Consider the following 24,710-nt stretch of genomic DNA (forward strand, 5'->3'; position numbering starts at 1 on the left):
AATGGTAATGTGTGTTCTGCCCCATTCATGAAAGCAGGAACTCAGCACCCCCAAAAACTGGGCTGACTGGACAGAGGGTTCCAAGGACCCTCCTTTCTCTGTAGGACTCACCTCTTATATAAGCTCTAAGGATAGACCTTGGAGTCTCACGCTTAAGGAGAAAACACCTTACCAACTGGACCATCTCTGCAGCACTGGGAAAAAGCTTTTTGCTTTTTATTTTTAAGACTGTCAATCATAAGGGGAAACTGCAGTAAAAAACTGCAACAATAAAAGATTTACCGTTATTAAGCTGTCCCTGTTTAAAAGTTGAGTTACTTCAGTATTTTCTTCCCATTGGACAGATCAACGACCTACACACTGAATCACAAGTTGCCACCCATAGCCCAGTTAAACACTTCTGTTGAGCAGTTTGGATGGCCATGTCTTACTGGGAGAAGTCTCCTCGTTCTCAGAATTAGAGTAGAAGAAGCAGGCCAGACTGTCCATATTTTGATAGTACAGATCAAGCCAAAAGGACAATAGCACTTTTCAGGGAAGCTCCAATTCCCAGGACCAAGGAGGGAAAAGTGAAGAAAGAGTTCTAGCCGCGCAGCGAGCCCCCGTGTCTGTGCTCTGTGCGCCGGCACCCAGTTCGCGAGCTTCGGGCAAGGGGGCTGGAGGTTAAAATACACAGACACACACAGACAGAGAGACAGCGACCCGGGTCATCCTTGAATTCCCCAAGAATGCCCCCTTTATTGTGTTCAGGGGCAGATTATATAGAGATAGCCACGCCCCAGCCAAACCCACCAGAAACCACTCTCCTGCCATCAGGAACTCCTGAAGGTCTTGTGCTCAGAGCAGCTGTAGGCACTCAGATCAGGGGAAAACAAGTTGTTTACAAGAAATTCAGGATCTGGGATCTCACTGCTCCCAACAAGATCTCAAATCATCTTCTTTGCCTCCCATGTGTTATTCTGTGTGTTAGTACTTTCCCGTTGTCAGTAACAGGAGTGAGCAGGAAAAGGAGAGCAAGGGAGAAAGGACTCCCAGGCTTTTAAACTCAGAAAAACAGCCCAAGTCGGTCCATGAACTTGAAGTATCATTAGAACATTTGTTAATGGCCATCCCCAAAAACGTACATACCAGAAACACTATACAAACCAAGTAAGTTATATTTAGCAACAAATATGTATATACATATGCCATACGTGCACGTAATAACAATTATTAATGGCTGTGAATTTGAAAGAGAGCAAGGAGGCATGGATGGGAAAGTCTGGGGGAAGGAAAGAGAAAGGGGAATTTTATAATTATATTATAATCCTTCCCCATAAAAAATTAAGGGAAAAAAAAGACATTCTGGCCTTTTGCTATTGAATTGACTTTCTCTATACAGGTATGATGTAAGATACAGAATTACTCTACCACCCGTTAAGTTACAGGAGAAAGCATGTCTCTTTCTCAAGGGCTCTAGTTGGCTCAACTCAGGGGATGGCTACCCCTGAACCAGTGATTGTAAGCAGACAGAGCTCCTTAATCACACTCTGGTCAAAGGCTAGATTTGAGTGATGACGTCAGCCCCACCCAGGGTGTTAACTGAATCAGGGGTGGGAATCAGAAGAGGGAAAATACAGAGCCAGACAGACATGGTGACATCATATACCCAGAAATGATGATAATATAAACCCAGACATGGTAACATAAATGCAGACATGGTGACATCATAAACCCAGAAATGATGATAATATAAACCCAGACATGGTAACATAAATGCAGACATGGTGACATCATAAACCCAGACATGGTGACATCATCAACCCAGACATGGTGATATCATAAACCTGCAGGCAGCAGACTGAGGCAGGGGGTATGCTGGATAGATTTTTGTCAACTTGACACAAGAGAAAGTCACTTGGGAATAAGGAACTTCAACTGGAGAAACTGACTCCATCAGATTTTTGTCCGTCAGGTGTTTTCTTGATTACCAATTACATGAGAGGTCCCAGCTCACTGTGGCAAGTGCCACTGCCATGCAGTGCCACCATGGACAAGAATCCCTGGTTGCATAAGAAAGCAAGCTGAGCAAGCAAGCTATGGGAACCTGGCAGCAGTCAGCCCATCTCCATGGCTTCTGTTTCAGTTCCTGACTCCAGGTTCCTGCCTGGAGCTTCTGTCCTGGCTTCCCTGGATAATAGACTGTGTTGAGGGCGTGTAAGCCAAATAAACCCTTTCCTCCCCGAGCTGTCTTTGGGCACGGTGTTTACTGCAGCAACCGTAAGCAAATTAGGACAAGGCTATTGCTATGAGTTCAAAAAAAAATGGAATATAGTTATTGGACAAAGAAGGCAGGCAGCTAGATAAACTACAACTGGGTGGTATAAGCAGAGGGACAACCGCCCCAAAAGATGTATTTCCAGCATGCAAAAGGCCTCCGTCGAGGCTAGAAGTCTGCAGGAGTAACAGGAATTTTTTTCTCTGTCTCCGTAGCTCAAGAGGCAAACTCAGGCTGGCAATTAGCTGTCAGCTGATCACCAATTCAAATGTCCTGGCGTGGGCCGGCCTGATGATCTGTACTTGCAGTAATCATTTGGCTGGGTGAATCAAATTATACTTTCCAATGCCACTTCAAATCAGGATGGCTCTGTCTGCATTCATTTTTGGCAGTGCGCATTACCGCGCAACAACTTATTTTCTTTAGCATTGACTCTATGTGGGCAAGAGAGGAATTTAGGTTTCTTTTTACACTCTGCTCTACAGGAAAAACCAAAAAGTTTCCGAGATCTGTAAGGAGACTAATTAGGATCTATTCCATTTTAATGGCTAGGCTTTCACACTGAAATAGAGAGGGAAGTGTGTTCTGCCCTTGCAAGGTAGAGATTTTTCTTCAGAGTAGCTATCTGATTTGGGAGCCTCATTCTTTGATAATGCCACGTGCTGTGATCAATCAGATGTAATGATCAAAAGGGAGTTTCACCTCAATCAATCCCGATAAACAAATAGCTGTGATAGTGGCCGACCTAATGGGTTCTTCACTTGGAATTCTGTTGCCAATAATTGGCCTCATTAACGTCTGTGAAGTTAGCTGCTCACTAAAGCTGGGCAAGCTGTACATTAGATGTGTTCAGTGGTTTGCAAACCTTTGGGAATAATAGACTCCTGAATCAGCATCTCGCTGGCTCCATGGAAGGGAACAAGCTAAGAAGTGAAGAGACCGAAGGGACATAGAGGTGAACGAGATCAAAATGTTTCCATAACCCATCACCTTCCCGTAAATTAAAATTTTCTTTCTCATGCTAAATATGAGGGTTAGCTGTGTAGCTTTGCTTTTTTTTTTTTTTAGGCTTGATTTTGACAGAAAATGAACTTGATTTCTTTGTGCCATCTAGCTTTCAAATTACCCTGCCCACATCTGTCAGATGCCTTCGCTGTTCAATTATAAAAACTGTATCCAGGCTGGGTTATGAGAACGCTGTGTGCTGGCGCCACAGCCACAGATGCCCTTGGGTTGAACATCAGGTTCACGGCAGTCTTTCCAAAGAAGGAAATATACTTCCAGCTGTTACCGCAGACTCATCCTTCTTGGAGAGAGGGGGAGCGCAGCAAGCGAGCCCTCGGTAGAGTGTGTAAAATATGCATATGGGGAGACAGGAGGCAGCAGGAAGAGTGGAAATAGATTTGACAAAATCATGTGCACGCCTGTAGGAACAGCCAGGGTAGACGGACTGTGTGTAGCATGCACTTTGCCTGGAGATAAAGAACATTTTGGTCCTGAATTACCCTACATATCAGCAGCATCCATGTTCCTCGAAGATACCCATTTTCCAATTTGTTTTCCTGCCATTGGTGTCTTTGAATTGCACAGGGAACATATCTCTTTTCCTGACTGCCTTTTCTCCCTTAAGTGCTGTCCAGGGAACTTTCAGCACCACGTTGCTTAGTCAACATTTTAATTATTTTTGAGAAAGACAAATGTTCTCATTGGGAGAGTGGTTTTCTGACCAAATGAGAACCAACCCAGGTACCAGTTGTTCCAATTTCATCTGGGATTTCTCACCCACCAGCCAAGTTGGGAGCTTAGATCCAGCAAGATACTGGCTTTGCAGAACCCAGCACTGCAATGACCTCTTACTTGGGTTATTTTTTTTTCTGTTTGGATTCTTCTTCCCACACCAATTCAATTGCACACAGCAATGCTAGGAAGAAATAGAAAGTGCATCTTGTCACCGTCCTCCTTCCAGCCCTCCACTGGCGACATTGTCTTAAGAATGTCCCTGACTGCTATGGGTCATTCTGCCTTAGCTCACCCTGGTTCCACCAGACCCATCATCTCACTCCAGTCCCCTGACCGCCTTGCTCCCTGTGTTATCTTCCGACATCACACTTCTTGGTCAATGTCATCTACAGGTAAATCCATCATACTTAATACCCCTCCCCATTACTTTTCTTCCCTTTATATTTGAGATTATAATACAATTACATCATCTCTCCCTTCCCTTTCCTCCCTTAAAACCCTTCCATGTACCCCTCCTTGCTCTCTTTCAAATTCATGGCCTCCTTTCTTGTGATTGTTGTTGCATATATGTTGGTTTAGCAAAGTAGTGCTAAATACATATATATTCCCAAATATGACCTGTTCCATCTGTATAACGTTACTTGTATGTTTTCAGGGCTGGCCATTCAGTATTGGATAACCAGTAAGCACGCTCTTTCCATTGGAAGACTATTTCTCCTGCTCTCAATATCCCTTGCTTGCCTATAGGTTTTTATGTAGGGATGAGGTCCTGCTGGCTTTCCCCTGTCAACTTTGGCACGTCTATTGCTGTCATCCTGATTTAGGTCCTACTTTGGCAACATATCAGTGAGACTTTAAGGGGATGGGTATCTCACAGCAAACTCTCTGGCTCTTACACTCTTCTCCCACACTCCTCCACAATATTCCATAAGCTTGAGATACAGGAGTAGGTTTATCCACTGGGACTGGAATCCACAGCTCTGCATTCTGATTGGTCGTGATTTTCTGTAACAGCTATGCAAGGTTCCAAAGGAGGGAAGCAACCAACAATCCGACCCCACTATGACACCTATGGACCACAGCAATAACCAGCATGGCACAATAAACCTAAGGGTATGGTAGTAACATGCATGCTTTAGCAGGAAACGTCAGTTTCCTAGGACTTGATACCAGTTCACCAGGAAGGGAAGCATGCTTGCTACCGCAAATACAGCCTAGGGCTGGTGAAATAGTGTATCTCCAAGAAGAGACAAGCACCACTTTGCTAAACCAACATAATATCTAACTACACGTTTAATAATTTGCCCTTGTGCCCACATATAAGTGTAGTTCTCGCCTCTCATCAAGGAGACTTCTCTTCACAAGACAGAGACCATTACTTTTTCTCAGATTGCAGTGATTACTTTCTTTATGAAATATGTCATCATTTCAAACCACACAGATTATTTTCTTACCTGTGTCTTTCCCACGCAAACGAAAATTTGGACTGGTTATAAACCTCCTCTGCCTTCCTCTCCATTCCATCCTTGCGTTCCAAAATACATCCTGGCATATTCTAAGCCAATGAAAAAAGTGTTTTGAGATACTAATAGTCTAAAACATATCACCAGGTCATGTTTCGCCAGTTATTTTGAAATACACAAACCTACTGTTGAATAGCAGTGTTCCACAGTTAATTCTCTTGTCTCTTTCGACAATATGGCAATCTACGTAGGAATCATTTTTCAAACTAAGGCACTGTCTTTGGAAATTGAAGAAGAAGAAGAAGAAGAAGAAAAAAAATTAGTTGAAGCTCACCAGGAAGCTCTAGGCTGCTTTCTTTTTTCATTATAAGTCAGCCAAGGCTCAGGAGAGTTAGCCTCCGTGCTCGACACTTAGAAGTGGAAAATGAGATCAAATGAATTGGAGGACAACCGCATCTCGTGTTAATGTTTTCCTCCTCGAGTGAAGGAAATGAGAGGATGTGAGCCATGACTCCATTTGAAAATGAAACTTTGTATTTCTATTTGCTTCTACATTAAAGCACACTTTTTTTCCCCTTCCTTTTAGACTCCTCGTGTTGGTGAATGTTTCAATATTTTACATTTATTAGGATCAGGCTCATTACAATTGTGCAAGTAAGACAGGCACAGATATCGAGTCCCTCTGAAGCGTAATTTCTAAATTACACAGCAAACAAATGAAGCCGGGCTAGAACCCAACTCGCCACCCTTCCACTAATGTGGTGAAAAAGAGTAAAACACAGGTCAAGGTTTCTTGCTCGTAAGAGGTAAGTTTATAAATAGTCCACTGCATTTTTACTAGTTCAAGTAGACAGTTTACCCAGGAATTTACTAGATACCCTCCCTACCTGTCTCACAACATACAAAAATGTTCAAAATTAAGCCCTTCATAGGATTTTTTTGTCTATCTTTTGCAAATAGTCACGCATAAGAAACTTGATTTTGCTCTGAAATATACGTTGATTTCTGATTAGCTGATTATAGAAGTCAGAAGAAATACCAAAATGAAGTGATGACTCACTCTGAGACGACAGGGAGCAAGTGTCTTTAAATTTACAATTGCCCTTGGATCTACTTAATTTAGCTTAAAGTCACGAGGCATAATTGAGACAAATGGCTGTGCAGAGCAGGTACCAGACATGACAAGAGGCTGCCTCGGCTCGTTTTTGTTGCACTGTTTCCACCCAACACTTTTCAGTGTTTTCCAGCCAACACTTTTCCTAGAATGGCTATAAAATTTTATAGGCTCTCTCTCACCATTAGCTGTGGGCATTTCCATGTTAAATGCTTGCAACAAATGAAAAGCGTGATTCCATGGTTTCACGGGGTGAAAGCCATGATTACGGCTATTCCACATGGAGAACACATTTAAAGGGCAACATTTCATTCCTCCTCCTTGCGAGGCACCTATGCAAGCGCTGTGGGAAAGCCTGTCTACTTCACGGCTCTTCTATTTTTGAAGCAAGATAGATTCTTGCACAAGGAAACTGAAGCTCTTACAATCAGCCAAGCAGAAGACACCTCGAATGTTATTTTTGTCTGGGGGACTTGTTTACAATTAAATATAATTCTCCCTCGAGTGCATCTGACTAAGAAGTTGTCTGTCTTTTCACAGGGCTTCAAGCAAACTGCTCTCCGGCTACTTATGGCTATGTGTTTGTTTGTCTGTTTTTTAATGAAAAAGAATGGGACAACACTCTCCGGGACTTGTGTCGGAAGCCATCCTCAATCACAGAAACAGCAGGATGGCAGACATTTCGGATTTCGTAGCCAATTTTCTCCTCCAAGAAAAGTCAGCAACTTACTCTAAACATGTTAGAGTTGATTGTTGCAGATTATTATTCGGGGTTATTATCAGAAATATTCAGGGTCATTTGGGTCTAGTAAAATAAGGTGTGAAAAGCTGTGTTAGTGGTTTGGTAAAACTATTAAAATGTACAGCTCCTTGATCATTCTAGAATGTTTTGACTTGATTTCCCACTTCTCTGTTCATCGTTTCTCTGCCGCCAATAGCTTTTGAAATCACTGTCCCCCTCGCCCTCTCCAGAGTAGCAAACAAGCTGCAGGATCTTCACATCCTGTAGACCAAATGTCTTCCCAAGAACTCAGCTGCTCCAAAAATGCTTCTGAACTGACAGGCTTCCTGTAGTTATGAAACCACTGTTCCAGCTTCTGAAATTCATTCCTTTTGTGGTTTAGCTGTCTGGTGTTGGTCTTCTGCATATATATGTGGTTTTGGTTTTTATTTTGCAGTGCTGTAGATGGAACCTGAGCCCTCACACTTTGGTGTGGGAAGTCCATCTGTATATGTGTTGCTTTTATTGGTTAATAAAGAAACTGCTTTTGGCCAATGGCTTAGCAGAATATAGCCAGGCTGAAAGAGATAGAGAGAGAAAGTAGGCGGAGTCAGTGAGAAGCCATGTAGCCCTGCTGGAGACAGATGCCAGACCTGACACTGGATGGAACTTTACTTGGTGAGCCACAGGCATATGGTGATACACAGATTAATGGGGATGGGTTAGTTTAGGATATAAGAGCTAGCTAAAAATATGCTTAAGCTATTGGCCAAACAGTATTGCAAATAATATGGTTTTTGTGTGTTTATTGCAGGACTAGGTGGGACAGAAACCTCCACCAACAACACTTGGTAAGCACATGCTCTAGGTAGACATACTCTGAGGCCCTGAATTTTTATCTTAGTTTGACCTTTCACTGAGATGTATTTGAACTATTTCTTATATTCTCTTCTACATATTGACATCTAAGTTATCTGACCAATAGTGGGTCCTACATAAGAATCTGAATTGATTTTAAATTGTATGTTATGTATTATTAACAGGACATTCTTATAAATTGCTCAAGGCTCCGTTCCAAGTAGGTTTCTTGTTGTATGGTTTGGATGATAATGATCCCCCATAGGTTTGTATGTTTGAATATTTGGTGCCCAATTGGTGGAACTCTTTGGGAGGGACTGTGTGACCTTGTTGGAGGAAGCCTGTCATGGAAACAAGTTCTGAAGCTTCAAAAGGCCCCTGTGCACTCTATGCCTCCTGCTTGTGGTTTAAGTTGTGAACTCTCAGCTGCTCAACTTATACCTTACAGTATAAGATGGCTTAAAATAGTGTTTTATCCCAGCATGGAAAAATACCTAATACAGAAACTAATACCAGGAGTGGGGTGTGAAAAAGAAATACCAAATGTATAGTTTAGAGATCAGAAGAACACTGGTGAGCTTACTGCACAGCTAAGGCTTATTAAAGGTTGAGAGATTGGTTCTGTTAATGAGATTCAAATTTGTATTGGAATAAATGGAAAGATACCCTCACAACACTGGACCCCGATAAGCTTCCAAATTGTAAAGACTATGCTTTAAGGAATTCTCTGCTTCTGGAAAGGAGCAACAAACAAAAGCTCCTGCCAATATGATTCAAAGAGGCCAGGCTCCATCCCAGAAGGCAGTCAAACTTGCCAATCTCATCCCTGTAGTGCTGGATTTAAAGCCATGGCAGATAAGTAAGTACCTAGATTGTGAAATCCTCCTCCAAGGTTACAGAGGGTCACTGAAGCCAGGAAATACATGTGGCAGGGATCTCCCTTCATGGAGGTCTTTCATTGCATGAAGTTGTCAAAGTTGTTATCTGGATAGAGCTGGAGACCCCAGGATATTGGAGATGCCAGAACTGTGAGACATTTGCCAAGGGGAGCTGCAGACAAGGAGTGGAAGCATCCTAAGAGAGAAGCAGGCTGCCCACAATGAAGCTGGAAGGCAGAGCCCCAAGCCCTAAGACATTAGAAACAGCTACATAAAGGACATGGAGCGTGCACTGCTGGGTGTTGATCTTGCTGGACCAGTATTGTTCCACTGCCCCCTACCCCAAATCTTCCCTCTAGGAATGGTAATATATATTCTGTGCCATTGTATGTTGGAAGTTTGTAATTTCTTTGGCTTTATAGGGCATAGCAATTAAGAGACTACCTTAAGTCTCAGAAGAGATTTTCAGATTTGTGGACTTCTGAACTGTGTTGAGACTAAAAGACTATGAGGACTTTTGAAGTTGGGTTAAATGAATTATAATATGACCATGAGGTTATGGGGGCCATGGCGTAGAATGGGGTTTATATGAAAATGGCCCCATAGGGTCATCTGTTTGAATACTTGGTCTCCAGTTGATGGAACTATTTGGAAAGGATTAAGAACTCTTTTTTTGTAGAAGGAGGTGTGTCACTGGGGAGCAGGCTTTGAGGTCTCATGCCACTCACTCTCTGCCTCTTGCGTGTGGTTGGAGATGTGAGCTCTCAACTCTTTCTGCCACCGTTCCTTTGTTTCACCCTCATTTAACCATCTGAACAGTTAGCCCCAATTTCACATTTTTCTTTTATATGTTGCCTTGGCCGTGGTGTTTTATCACCATAATAGAAAAGTAACTGAGTAACACTGACTTAAAAGTCATTTTTCCATCTCTTCCTTCCATACTACTTCTTGTTCTCATCCTCTCCCACTCCATCTAATCTCTGTACTCCCTCCCAAAAGAAGCAGGATCAGGGGGATTGTAAGGTGGGGAAACTCATTCGAAGAATAAATTAACTCAGCGGTTCTCCATTTGCTCACTCAGACACTTGTTCTATCTTTTATAGCAAGGACCACTAGAAGTTTGTGGCAAATCACTAGTGTTTACCCAGAGTTACCCAGACACTGAGAAAATAAACCACTCCCCATAGATAGGACCCATTTTAGAGCCATGAGGTGACATAATAGATGTCCTGATGGGGCCAAATTTATCTTTATTGATAAGCATTGGCTGTTCAAACATTACTATTCATTCTGTGCCAACACATAAACACAAATGTACGTTACAGTGGACTTGTCAGAAGTCTAAAATGAAAACGCAGTGGATTGTGACTCCTACACACCTCATTGTGCCAAGCTGTAGCAAATCCCTTTGTTTCTCTATAACTCGGCTTCCAGATCTTTGGATTCAGAGATGGTACTTACACCCCTGTGGTATTTGGTAGTTTCAGCCTAAAGAAATGAGTCAAATGCCTGAAACAATTCATTCCCTTTATTCCAACAATACACATTCAACATTCCCAAGATGTTTTGCCTTTGTGTTTAAGCTCTCCAAATAGTCTCGAAGTGTTTCCTTCAGGAAAACACATCAGGAAGCTTGCCGCAAATCAGTTTCAACAAGGTCAGTGCAACCTATACATCCTGTTCATAAGAAGCTTTCTTTTCTTGCATGGGATGAACACTCTGTCCAGAATCTTTCCAACTACTGTGTTTCATAACAACGCTGGAGTCGAATACTAAATCTTTTGTGACTGTGATGAGAAGCTTGGACCAACTCTAGTTTGTCTCAAATAACACTGCTACTATGAAATGAGACACTAAGTCCCCGGCTATTCTCATTTTACTTAATGAACATAGAGGGAAAGTCCCCGGGTCAAGAAAGAAAAAATTAACAACTAGAACTGTGAGGGATGTCTGCTGCAAATTTTAAAGACACAGTCTGTTTACATTGAAGTTTGCCTGCTAATCAGAAATGTCAACTCTATTTGAGACATAAAACAACATCGCAGTCTTTCAAATGACGGGTGGTTATCTGCATGGGTTCCTTAGAGTAGGTTTGTATATTAACAACGAAAATTACTCAGAGGCAAAGACATACAGAATCGCATGCTGACTCGTTAACCATGACACAGAAAGTTATTGATGTCAGATAACATCGATTGAGTTGTGGCTAAGCCCCCAAAAGCTCATGCTGACAACAATGCTGGTTCTGGGCATCAAATCCCCAGATACTGGTTCATTTTATTCAGGGCATCGCACACCGTGTTCAAATCACTGCGTAGGTCCTGCACCACATTTTCGATACTTCTGGTGTCTTTCAGAATTTCAATGCTCTGTGTGTAGGGGTTGAAGTATACTGAGAAGGGACGGGCAATTGACTTTGCGAAGTCCCTGTAGAATCAACGAAAACAGAGACACAGTCAACCACCAGGGGGGAAAGAAACAGGAAGGAAGAACAGCCAGAGAAGTTTCAAAGTTATTTTTCTGTAGAAGAAACAAAAGCAAGTTTACCTCATCTTTTCTTTGGCTTCTTCAAAACTTTCCGAAACAAAATAGGCCTCCTGGAAGGTGGTGATGAGACATTCCTGCAAGCAGGTTGTCTTTGGGTCAAAGGCTTTTATGCACGCCTTGTCAGAAAGAGCATGCTGCAAAAACATATCAAAGAATTCATCAAGTCCACAATGAGGCTTCCAAAATGCTATGGCATCACACGTACAAGCCAGTAATCTACAGACCTGCTCAGTTACTAGTCCACCATGGAGCAAAGAACCCTCTCTGTGCAGGGTAAATCGGTTGTTAGGAAAGGGTTTTATTTGGGCTTTTTTAAGTCTCCTGGAAGTTGCAGAAGAAAATGAGCTCATTTTATTATTTCAGATAATATCAGGCAAATTCATGCTGAAGGACAGTTCAGAGCTATCCCCTGACACAAATGGAATTTTAAATGTACGCCATGAATAGAAGCAGGGACGGGGGAAAAGAAAATATATGCTCCTAAATTTGCTGCTATAAGCAATGTACTAAAATTTCACTTAAATGGCAGAAGTAATAATTACCTGCGTGGAGAGGTAATTGAGACTCTCGCCTAACTATTTGTGGACTCGTTGGGAGACATTTTGAGGCCAGGTACTGTGTGTCAACAGAGATTGGAGTGGGCTCGTGCATTGGAGTGTGCTTGCAAAGTAATCATTTACCTTCCATAAAGTACAGCAGAGTAATATACAGCAAATAAATATTGCCAGTTGGGGGGCAAAAAACCAATATTAATAGTTATACTTAAGCCTGAAGCAGGCATTAGAAAACCAGGAAAGTCAGTATAATTACTTGTTGGGCCATCATTGGATCCTTTCAGCTCACCACATGCCTGGCCCGAAGAACAGCGAGGAATTCTGAATGGCTGGGTCTTCAAGATGAACTCAGTGATGTTAAAGGTTAGCGGTCACCTCTTACCACATCCCACCTGCCTACTTCTAGACTCTTAATGGATGGTTCTGAAACAGGGTGCAGAAGAACCATTGAGACGCATAGGAAACTGCAGACACCCAAGCCTTCACTCAATCCATTAAGACTAGATGAAACCCAGAAAGGAGTATTTGAAAGGCGTCCAAGGCAACTCTGACATAAGAGCTTGTGACCTGTACTCCTGTAGGTTTGATTCTTCACCTACGAGGTAGTTTTATCAGTAGAAAGGGAGAAGGGGGTGGCAAAAATTGCCTTGAACCAAGTCTTACAAAACGGAGGCTCTAGCCCACAAGTTGATGTATCTACGTGTAACCTTGGTAGATCACTTGACCTGAAGGTCCTCTATATTCCATGATTCATACATGAGCCTGCATTCCCTCGAGGGAGACATTTAGACTGGGTGGTTCTAAAGATTCAATCTCAGGCATCTCCTTGATCCCACCCAAAGCATATCTCTGCCTCTTTGTCTTCTCAACCAAATGGTAAGAATTTCTGGAAAACTTACAAACCAATGGCCTCCCCTGCCCCTCCCCCATCAACATTCCTGGTGCATTTCCTCCAACAATTTCAGAGTGCACACGATTATCTACAGTCCTTGGTGAGGAAGGCCGTGATTTTCCATGTTTGAAAATACAATTGAGAAGCAATACTGACATGAACAGAAGGGGGCAAGGGGCTCGCGGCTTGTTTTTCCACAAAATCCTGCTGTCCAGATCAATGCATATACAAATCACAGAATGCAGAGGACCTTCAGAGCAAACTTTCCTTTTCCGTACTGCAGAACAGCCTCACTCTGAGGCAGAAGGTCATTACACCTACAAATGCACTTCTGTGGGCCTCAGCTCAGCACACTGACCATCTGGGAAGTCTGGTTCCACATGACCAATAAAGCCTGTCCACATTTCCCAAACTTTGCAGTTTTACAAAACAAAAATGTCTTTTCATGAGAGCTCTTGTCCCTTTGCAAAGAGCTGGCTTCCTGCTGGCTTGCTGTGGTTTTCAGAATTAGAAGATGCTTTCTTTGCAACCACACGCTATGATTACATTTAACTGACGTGTGTTGCTTAAATTGTCCATTCATCCATGGGTCCACACTGAAGGAAGGACACCGACTGACTCACTCAGTGTCTGCAGGCTTCCGACTCTCTTCCCTACTCTGGGAGGCAGAGGCAGACCGGCAGCAACAACAAGCTATAAGAACAAGTAAGCCATGGATCCTTGAGACGTCTCTGCTGAGCCGAACACTTTTCACGAAGTTGAGGAGAAGCACAAAAGGAAATGAAACTCAGTGACGCTATCAGTCTCCGATCCCTCTAGAAGACCTTAGCCACCAGTGTGTGCACAGGGCACCTGCACAATGTATGTATTCAACAGCAGAGACTGAAAACAGTGAAGGTTCTGAAACATTCATCACGGGGCTATTGCCCTGACTCTCCCGATGTCTACATTCATATAGTAGGAAAAGAGGATTAGAGTAGATCAAGAAAATCCTCGGAGGACAGGATGCCCTCCCTTAGGTTTCTAGGGGGAAAAACTCAATGAGTACACCGCTTATAGTTTAAGGCAAAGACTTCTAGGATATATATATATATTGGCATATGGCCAATATATATGTGGAAATTGGGATTGACTGGACTTTGTTGTTGTTTGGTTGGTTGATCAGTTGGTTGGTTGATTATTTGGGTGGTTGGTTAGTTAGCTGGTTGGTTAGGTAGTTGGTTGGTTGGTGGGTGGGTTATTTGGGTGGCTGGTTAGGTGGCTGGCTGGTTGGTTGGTTGGTTGGTTGGTTGGTTGGTTGGTTGGTTTTTTGTGTGGTTGGCTAGTTGTGTAGTTTGTTAGTGTTTTTTTTTAAGGATAGGTTTCATTATGTAGCCTAGGCTACCCAGCACTACCTTCCTACATCAGTTTCCCAAGTGTGGGTATTATAGGAAAGCACCCTACATACCCAGCAGGAAGTTAATTGTTTTTAAGTATTCAAAGTTTTGATTCATTCTCAAGAACTGTATATGATAATATATAGAAATATTGACATTAATATTTCTGGTTCACAAAAGCCTCTATCCATAAAGCATGAAGCCAGGGCTGGCTGCCTCTTGTCTGTTAATAAATGTGAGGACAATATGAATAGTCATGGATTAGCCTGAGTTGAGGAAGCAGTCAGTAAATGAGGTACCCAAGCCTATAAACAGTGGCATCTCCTTAACAACCAGTTCATCTTTTTGGTGACTAGCAGGAACATCCACGCTGCCCAAGAGGTCTCCATCTCTGAAATCTCCCATGCATTCCAAGAGATGTAAAATAGCATCCATGACTTCTTTGACACAAAAGGCCACTGACCCATTAGGCTTCTTGAGTCTATCTCTATTCTAGTAAGTCATCTCACTTTGGAGAAGTAGCTACTACACCCTCTCCTATGTGTTAAAGAAGCAGTCTCTGGGAATGCTACCCAAGTCTGTTTAATGTTCCAGAGGGACTCTGTGGCGAATTCTCTTTGAAGTGTCAACCATCTTAAGTCCTATAGTCTTCAAGAATTAATTTGATTTTCCATAGAGAGGAACTTTTTAATGCTGACCAAATCTGGCTGACAGTCTTTTACCTCAAACCACTGCAAATGTGTAAGAATCTTTCAAAGACATCTGCTCCTACCTGAACACTCCATAACAATGGTTCTCAACCCTCCTGATGCTGCGACTCTTTAATACAGTTGCTCATGTTGTGGTGACCCCCAATCATGAAATCATTTTTATTGCTACCTCATAACTGTAATTTTGCTATTGTGAATCATAATGCAAATATTTGATATGCAGGATATTTGATATATGACCTCTATGAAAGGGTCAATCAACCACAAAAGGGGTCATGACTCACAGGTTGAAAACCACCGTTCTCAAAGAACCATTTTTTGGTTTCTCCCATCGTGCTAAAGACAAGGGTATACAACTGGAATCAGAACTCCTGGCTTCTCAATACAGCTGTCTCAAAATCTAGACATATCGAGCCTGGATAGGCACAGAATTAAATATGAAAAAACCTAGGAAAATTGCATCTGGCCCCTAGAAACTGTGTTTTTTAAGGGCCCAAATGCCCCTTTGTGATTAAGGGTCTTGGGGGCTACAGTTAGGCTTTTCTGACTACCTCAAAATTAAAGCACCCAGAAAACCTGCCCAGTTGTCATGCTAACAAAGAGTCAGCATCTTCAAGAGATGCTGGCTTCCACATGATGTCATTTGTATCACATTTTGAAACCCCCCACCAAATTATAGTCTTCTCAAGATCATGGAAAGAAAGCACCTTAAGAGAGATAAATAGGACTAGAAAGATGGCTCAGAGGTTAGGAGCACTGCCTGTTCTTTCAAAGGTCCTGAGTTCAATTCCCGGCAACCACATGGTGGCTCACAACCATCTGTAATGAGATCTGGCGCAGAATATAGTATATATAATAAATAAATAAATCTTTTAAAAAAGAGAGAGAGATAAATATTCATCAAAGTTTTTAAAGCAATTCCTAACTGCCCTTTCAGTTTCTCCCTTAATTTAAGGTCTCCTGTTCCAATCTTCCTTTGGAGTATTGACTAAATAAGTCAATATTTGAGTATTTGCTAAATAAGGCTCTGCTTGGCCTGGCTGTTTCTAACCTGAACCTGAATTCTTTCCTTCAAGATGACAAGAAATGAAAAGGAAACTTCAAGCAGTAACAGTGTCATTTCAAATGAAGAACTACCTCAGGATGAGCTGCAGTTAACTCAGCGACAAATCTAAAAGTCTAAGAATCTAAGCATCTTCTTGCAGTATTGTTTTATCAAGGGCTGTAAACACATAGAACCCTCCACTTTGCCAGTGTTAATCAAAGCAACCTTTCCTCCTGGGCCTGAAGATAGCCTTGTTACCCTTCACATAGGTGCCAAGCACTAATCAGTTGACTCTAGAAAGTAAATTAAGACTTATTTTCCATTCTCGTTTTTATAAATATCCTTTTGACATCAAAAATTCCCAGTTACTGACAATGGTGCCTTGAAAGAAAATGGCCCTCAAAGGGAGTGGCAGTAATGAGAGGTGTGACTTTGTTGAAATAGGAGTGACCTTGTTGGAGGAAGTGTGTCCCTGTGGGGGAGTGGGCTTTGAGTCTCATATATGTTGAAGATACCTCCCAGTGAGACAGGCTACTTCCTCTAGCACCATGTCTGCCTGCATGCCAACATGTCCCACCTTGATAATGGGATGAACTAAACTGTAAGTGAGCCACCCCAATTAAACATTTCCTCTTGTAAGAATTGCTGTAGTCATGGTGTCTTTTCATAGCAATAGAAACTGTAAGACACCAATAGATAATAATGCAAGATAATTCAGAGAATATGTCTTAACTATGGAGTTTAAATTTGCTTCCTTCCCTTCCCATGACGTTTGAAGGAACGCATAAACTCTATAACCCAAGGCTGTGGTCAGAATTAAATGGGAAATGTATACAAATGGGTAGCATTGCGAGGTGTTCAACATACATAGTTATCATTCCTAATTCAATCCAGATAGGATTGCTATTTATTCACTCGTCCTGCCCAATAACCATTTCCTCTCTCTCCCCCAGGGGTCTAAAACCGGTAGCAAAAAAAAATGGCCCCAGGTATGAGACTTGTTAAGACCTAACCTGCTATTTTGTCTGTTCTAGCTCATCAGCCTGGCATCCTCCTTCCTCTCAGACACCCACCCCTTTATGCAATGTCACAGAGGTATTATCTCAGCTACTCTAGATGGAAACCCTGTGATCCTCACTCTCTATATTAGGACTGGTTAAAGTTTAAAAAGAAAAAAAAAATCCGAAGTGTGAAGTCAGATTCGTGGGTAGTTTGGGTCCTAGATTCCAGATAAGGTTTTGCAAAGACTCCTATGTGCACAGCACAGTGCAAACACGCCTATGTTCACTCCACAGTCGTCTGTTCCCACGTCAGAACAACAAACAGGTGGATCTGATTACCTATATGTGCAGTATGCATGCACGCAGGGAATATTCTTTCAGCCTCATTTACATACTCACCAAAGCCTCCAGCAACCGAGGGGCCAACATCAGGTCAACAGTTGCAGCAGCAGAAAAAATTTCAGTGCAGTAGATAACTTCCTTCGCAACTACAAGGATGCTCACACGGGGATTAGGATAATGCCATTCATTAAAGCCTTCCCTACCAGGGATCAATAGCCCTATTGCCAAGTTCAGCAATGGTTCATCACACTTCATTTTTCTCAGCGTTGCTGGGCTTTCTGGGTTTGAATCAGCTGCAGGGGCAAGGGAGCACCCTCCCTCTTTAGCAGATGCAGCTGAGGAATTTCCAGCCCTCAGTCCTCCAGCGTCTCTGCCACTACTAACAGTGCCCCCACTTCAAGAAAGGAAGGGAACCGGAAGGGAGGCTTGAGCTGTCCAGTAACGATGGGGAGCTCAGCTGCTGAGTCCTTTCTCTGGCAGCAACACTGACCTTCCAGGTAAGCTCAGAAAACTTGCAAAGCCCTAGAGGCTTTCCTCCCTAGCCTGGCAGTAATTCTGACCACCTCCCCGCAACAGCTGAAGTGGCAGTAAATACCAATGATCATAATAAATAGAAAGCTGTTTGGAGAATGCTGATTAATAGCTGTATAAAGGTAAAACCGATAATTCACCATGCAAGGACATCCTAAAACTAAAGCCCAAAATGCGCAATCAAATTTTCTTACCCCTGAAACACAAAAGAGACATATTTATATGCAATAGTCCAGCAATTACTGCAGCGTGGATTCTGAGGTCGCCTAATTTCTGCCCTGAAGTGGAATAAAGAACAAGAACTCACCCTTATTCCTGAAAAAGAGCCTTCTGCTTTTGAAGTAGATGAATTTTTTTTAAAGGCAAGACTCACGTTTCACTGTTAGCAGGCATTTCCTACCACCCCTCATCACTTAAACATGCAGTGTGCCTCCATTGGTTCAGAGGTTTCAACATTTGATTTCTAGCGGCGGCGGCACTGTTTGGGGAGTCATGGAGCTTTCTGGAAGTGGAGTCTGATTGGAGGAAGTGGATCACTGGATAGTAGGGTTTAGAGTTTGTAGCCCAGCACTGATTCTTGCTTCTAAGTCAGGGTCGGGGGGGGGGGGATGAAGAGGAGGGGCTGAGCAAGGTTCATCACTATCTCCCGCCACCACAGTCATCAGCCATTCCTACCAGCATGCCTTCGCTGATGATGTTCCGTTTCCCCTTGAACTTTTCATTGAACCCAACGAAACCTTCCCTTCCTTGAGTTGTTCTAGCCAGGCAATGAGGAAAAAATGACTAATACTCCTCCCAAAGTGAACAGATTTTGCTGTTGGACTCCAACATAATAACCCCTGCCTTAGGAAGTCCCTACAAGACTCTGTCTCACAGCTTGGGCCATCAATTTGCGGCTTATATAGAAAATGAATAAGGCAAGGGCGTGGTAAATGAACAAATAACAGAGTATACTGTAGGGCAGGGATACAAGGTGTGACATGAACAGCACATGCTAGATGGGGGGTAAAAGGGAACCAGTCATCCTCTTTTCAGCCTGCTTTCCAAAGCTGATCTTCCAGGTGACCCAGTTCATGGTTAACCATTCTCTGCAATGATGAGAAATGGAGAAAAGCCCCACCTTCCCAGGCTTTTGGAGCTCCAACCAGTATGTCAACCATCATGGTGCAGGTAGCTTTCAATCAGATTTATGCTAACTTTTATAAGATTCTCCACGTTTGCTTTATTTCTGTCTCTGAAAGTAAAATCAAGTGCTTTTCTTATGAAGGAGAAAAAAAAAACTGAAAGTCCTCCTCCAAGCGACAGACACCACTCTTGGAAACACTTGGCCAGCTCTGAAGAGCAACATCGGTGCCCTCAGGAAAACTACAGCAGGCATCTTAGAAGTTTTATGTTTCAAGACAGAAGGTGGATTGTGTGTACTTATGTAAAAGTTAGGAAGACTATACCAAAGCCTCCAGAAACTTAGGGACCAGTTGGAGCAGCAGAAAATATTTTACTGCAATATATCAATTCATGAAAAACTGTAAGGATATTTACAAAAGGATTATGATAATGCTATTAATAAGGTTATGGCTACATTGGGTCTCAAACCATAGTATCTTTCCTCAAATACAAAAGTAAGATGCTCAGGGAGCTAGAGAGACAAGTCGGTGGCTCAGAGTGCTTGCTGCTCCTCCAGAGGGTAGCGGAAGAGCCCACAATCACCTGGGGGGTCCAATACCCTCTTCTGGCTTCTGTGAACACCTGCACTCATGTGCACACACATACACACACATACAAACACACACAAATATAATTAAGTATTTAAATGAGCTGGGAAGCATTCTGGGCTCTTACAGGAATGAGACAGGCAGGAAGAGAGGGGCTGCTAAGGAAGACGCCTCTGCTCTGTATTCTCTAAACAGTTAGAAGGTATTTCTTGCGAAAAGAACATCTAAATTGTAAAAATGCTCCAGCACGACAATCATGGGGATGCTGGCCTGCTGAAATCTGAGAATGGAAGGATGCTAATGACCGGAGGTGATGGACCTGAACAGGATGGTGCACGGCAGACAATGCCCTTTGCGGTACATATTTCTCGCTGATTTCCATTTCTAGATGATTCTGTCTACAACACTGAAAACAAAAACAATGGATTCACCCCAATGCTGCCTTACACATGCCTCATTAGCCAGACCAGGAGACCCTGTCAAAAGTTGGGGGGCATGAAAGAGATTTGTTTCTTTTGTTTCTTGAATAATTTATAAACCATCGGAAGAGAATGTAAATACATGTGGCTCAGGGAGTTTGGTTTTCTGACTTTCTCGGGAGAAACAAGAAGTAGTCTTAGAGGGCATGGTCTTGTAGGGTACGATGTCCTGTTTTTGCTGTGAGCTTACTGAATGTACTATTACTGATGTTTTTTGTAAAGAACAAAATGGCTAGGCAGATAAAGGGGCTTCCTATGTGTCCCTGCCAGCCTGAGTTTAATCCTCAAAACCACATGGTGGGAGGAGAGAACCAACTCCACGGAGTTGTTTTCTGACTACACATGTACTGTGAATTCACACACATACACGCACGCACATGCACATGCCTGTACAAATGTGTATGCGCACACAGAGCTTTGACCAGGTGTTATGCAGTACCTTGATCCATTGCACATCTGTGCGTCTTCTGTTTTCCTAATCCACCTCCCGATTTCTCAAGACTCAGCATGAGCAACACAGGATCCTCCTTCGGAAACCCTTCTCAAGCCTGGCCTCTCGTGTGCCAGACACAGCTGTCAACACTTTTTCTGTCTGCTAGGTTGTTTATCCGGCAGTGGGTGTCAAGTCCTGGGTAAGAAAAGCCTCGGGCTGTGGAATCTAGAGCAGCGATTCCCACCGTCTACACTGCCTGATCTTGGGCCTGGCTCTCGCACGTTAGTTGTGCGGTTTAGGCAAGTCCTGTAATGGCTTTCTGTCCTCAGCTGTCTCATCTCTAACAACACGATCAGGTTCTGACAGAGACTGAGTTAGTGTGCAACAAAATCCTAGACTCCACTTAAGATAACTTCTGGTGTTATTTTCTTTGGATTTATGTTCTTCCTCGGTTTCTATCTTTTGATTCCCAGTGTCTGGCACAGTGTGTGCTACTTGTAAGCATCCAGTGAAGGGTTTTAGAGATGAATAAATTATCTAATTAATAAAGTTATAAAACTAGCAGACTCAATAAAAAGTACAGTGAGATTGCATCTTTTGAGAATACAAATAAGCCAAACATTCTGGAAACAATGCATTTCCCAACTGTATTATACAACAACGATCAATGCTGAAGAGAACACCCTAAGCTAGTCTATAATCCTGATCTTAAGACAGAATAATCAAAGAAAGATTAAGTTATTTTCAGTATAATTTCCAGGTTGCATGTCATATTGCCTCCTAAATGCATCCAAATTCACTAAAATGCTAGAAGTATCGGAATGCTCCAGAGCCTGCCATTTCCAAATAAATGATCATTTACTGTTAAAGGAAAAAAATAATTTCTAAGCATAATAAATATATATTATGTGCTTCTTTGATACTATGCTGATTCAGCTTGTTTTCCAGTAAACTGTTGATACGCACAGTATTTTAATTGCATTAATTTTAGAGAAGATGGAATGTCCTCAGACTCCTCTTTGAGAGATAGAAGGCAAGTCCATGGCGCCATGAAGGTCACGGACATCAGAGTAGACAAGTCAGACTCCCTGATTGACGCAAGTGTCAATCAGAAGTACCCCTGCTAGCTCACTGCCCACTTCTCAGCACTCAGGCTAGGCCAGCCATTTGTTCCCCAGAATTCGAGCATATGTTAGTCATCCCTGTTGATCTGGGCACATGGCCGCTCATCCATTTGAGTCACACCACAAACCCAGAAGGGCTTGACCCATTTTCTGAGGTGCAAAAAGTCAGGTCAGCACCCACATCCGAGGTGCCAGATCCTCTGTGTTAAATATGTATGGGGAGTTGCGAGTGGAAACGTTCAGACAAACAAATCAATAGCTTCCATGACCTTGAACCAGTTTGTTTGGGAAGGATATTTTCATTCACAGCTACGTACCTTCAGTTCTCCAATGGAGGAAAGTAGCCCTGCTCCATATGCCCGCAGTTGACCTTCTTGCTTACAAAGACCAAACTCGATTGTGAAGAAATAACACTAGAAAAAAAAAAAAAAAGATGGACCCATGTTCAGTGAACTGGCCAATAAGTTCCTTCACAGAATAAAATGGCACCCAAAATAAAATGTTGCACTGTACATAATTGCCTTGAATTTTAAAATAAATTTAAATCAGGAGTACTTACTGTAATCCATTTTCTTGATGAATAACCTTGCCCTAAGTTTATATACTTCAATATAATTTTATTTAATGTCAACATGATTTTTTGCACATTTTTATGATTACTGTTTTAATACTCTTACCCTAAGTTGAAAGACTATAGGGAAATTAAACCACGAGGAATCCAGTGATTCCTGTATACAGAAACTTTATGGATCAAATCATATCTCCTGTAACAATTTTAAAATTATTAATAAATGAGCACATCTTAGTGATGTTCCACAAGAATATGGGACTTGCACTACCAAATTGTGTTTCAGTGGCATAAATGAGTTCAAGAAGATATGGAAAAATAAGCTGGAATCTAGTCATTGCAAACTTATTTTTTAATCTGTTTATTCATTCTGAAGACATAAGGTGAGGCGGTGACTCGGAGGATAAAGAGCTTCCTGAACAAACACAATGGCCTGACTTTGGGTCGCCAGCATTCATATGAAAGCTAGGCAAGGCAGCACACGTCTGTAATCCTGGCACTAGGGGAAGACAGTCAGACCCCAGGATCTCACTGGTCAACCAATCTAAAAAAGGGTGAGCTTCAGATTCAATGAGAGACCCTATCTCAAGAACTAAGATGGACAATAACACAGGAAAATGTCCAACATCAACTTCTTGCCTTCACACATGAGTAACCACACCCAGGCACATACAAAACACACCAAAGCAATAAATGCACAAACAAATCTTTTTTAAATGGCATTTTCTGAAAACCTACTAGGTACCAATGCTTGTAAAAGAATAAAAAAGAGACCAAGAATAAAAATATATACTTACCAATCTATCAAAACTACAGTGTCAACATGTTTTTAGTAACGTCTTAAATGCATACCAATATATGCATATGTATACACGTGTGTATGCACTATTTGTCCAAAAAAAGGGCACAGATGGGTGGGTTTAGAGGGAGAATCTGGGGGGGGGGGGCTACTGAAGGGATGAACATGATTAGAACACCCTGTACAAAACTCTCAAGAAAGTAATAATAAAATCTGCTGTTACTTCTGTTAGGTTCAAAAAACCGACCTAGACAGAAGAAAAAAAAAATATCTGCACAACTTAAAAAAAATCACAGTGCTATTGCAAGAGACTGAAATCACACTATTTCTGCTCTAATAGAAAAGCGAGAAGCTAGCAACACGTAATAAGAATTGAATCAAAATAGCACTGTCCTGTGTCCGTGGTGCTAGGGCACTGAAGGTGTTGAGAAGGAGAATTTAAACACTCCAGAAACAGGGCAGAAAATAATTATAATGTCTAGCCCACGACAGCTTGCTTTATTTTTATACAAGGGTGGAGATGTCCTTTGCTTCTGGAGGTTTTGTTTGCTTTCTAATGCAGGGATGACCCTGAGGTTGCATGGTCCCATGCTCTGCATACCTGAGCTGCACCCAAAGGACTGGCCACTTCCAAGCCATGGAGCTTCACCTCCAGAAGCAGAGCCTCTTCCCAGACCCAGTTGCCAAAGAGGGCAAAACTATGGTCCATGCCACCAACAGAACATCTGCAATGCCTATCAATACACCTCCTTATGCTGTCCTGATGTAGGAGGGTCATCTGTCTATGTGTTACTTTCATTGGTTAATAAATAGACTGACTTGGCCTTTTAATAGGGCAGAAAATTAGGTGGGCAGAGTAGACAGAACAGTATGCTGGGAAGAAGGGAGGTGAGTGAGTCGCCATGATTCTCCGACCCAAGGTGGACATGGGCTAGAGTCTTTCCTGGTAAGCCACCACCTCGTGGTGCTACACAGATGATTAGAAATGGGTTAAACAAGATGTGAGAATTAGCCAAGAAGAGGCTAGATATAATGGGCAAGGCAGTGTTTAAAAGAATACAGTTTCCGTGTTATTATTTCCGGGGCTAAGCTAGCCATGCGGGAGCCCAGCAGGATGAAAAGCAGGCCTGCTGGCCTCATCACTACACTGTCCTACATTTAATTTGTTTTACAGTCTTCTGCTTTTTGACACCATCTGGGGTACTTTGGTGCATGATCTCCACATTGAAGTATAAACTCTACACAGCAGGTATTACTCCCCATTCCTTAGAAGCAATGGAAATTCCAGCACTGTTGACACTTTATACCGTTCTTTGTTTGAGGAGGTTATCCTACGTGTTATAGGATGCTTAGCACCATTCTAGGTGCCAATAAAATCCCCAACCCTCAGACTTTTTAGCAGCTCCACAAAGTGGCTGTTCTGCTTGGTTTGGTCAGCTTGACCCAAACCTTAAACCTGTTTCAGAAGATGGACTTTTAATTGAGAAAAATGCTTCCATAAGATTGGCCTGTAGGCGAGTCTGTGGGGACATTTCTTGACTGATGATTGACTGTGGGTGTGTGTCA

The 24,710-nt window shown here is 42.4% G+C and overlaps 1 protein-coding gene across 2 annotated transcripts in view; it reads right to left on the reverse strand.

Annotated features, from left to right (window-relative positions):
* Positions 1 to 11,283: 11,283 nt before the first annotated feature.
* Tph2 (tryptophan hydroxylase 2) overlaps positions 11,284 to 24,710 on the reverse strand; it is a 96,362-nt gene continuing 82,935 nt past the window's right edge. For both annotated transcript variants that reach the window (XM_050135581.1, XM_050135580.1), the window contains exons 9-11: positions 22,095 to 22,190; positions 11,579 to 11,712; positions 11,284 to 11,458 (exon numbers count right to left, since the gene is read on the reverse strand). In XM_050135581.1, coding sequence (XP_049991538.1) covers positions 11,284 to 11,458; positions 11,579 to 11,712; positions 22,095 to 22,190 — 405 coding nt within the window. The remainder of the gene's footprint in view (positions 11,459 to 11,578; positions 11,713 to 22,094; positions 22,191 to 24,710) is intronic.

Source organism: Alexandromys fortis, unplaced genomic scaffold, assembly GCF_014885135.2.
Source record: "Alexandromys fortis isolate MF-2015 unplaced genomic scaffold, M_Fortis_MF-2015_v1.1 scaffold_24, whole genome shotgun sequence".
Classification (NCBI taxonomy): Eukaryota; Metazoa; Chordata; class Mammalia; order Rodentia; family Cricetidae; genus Alexandromys; species Alexandromys fortis.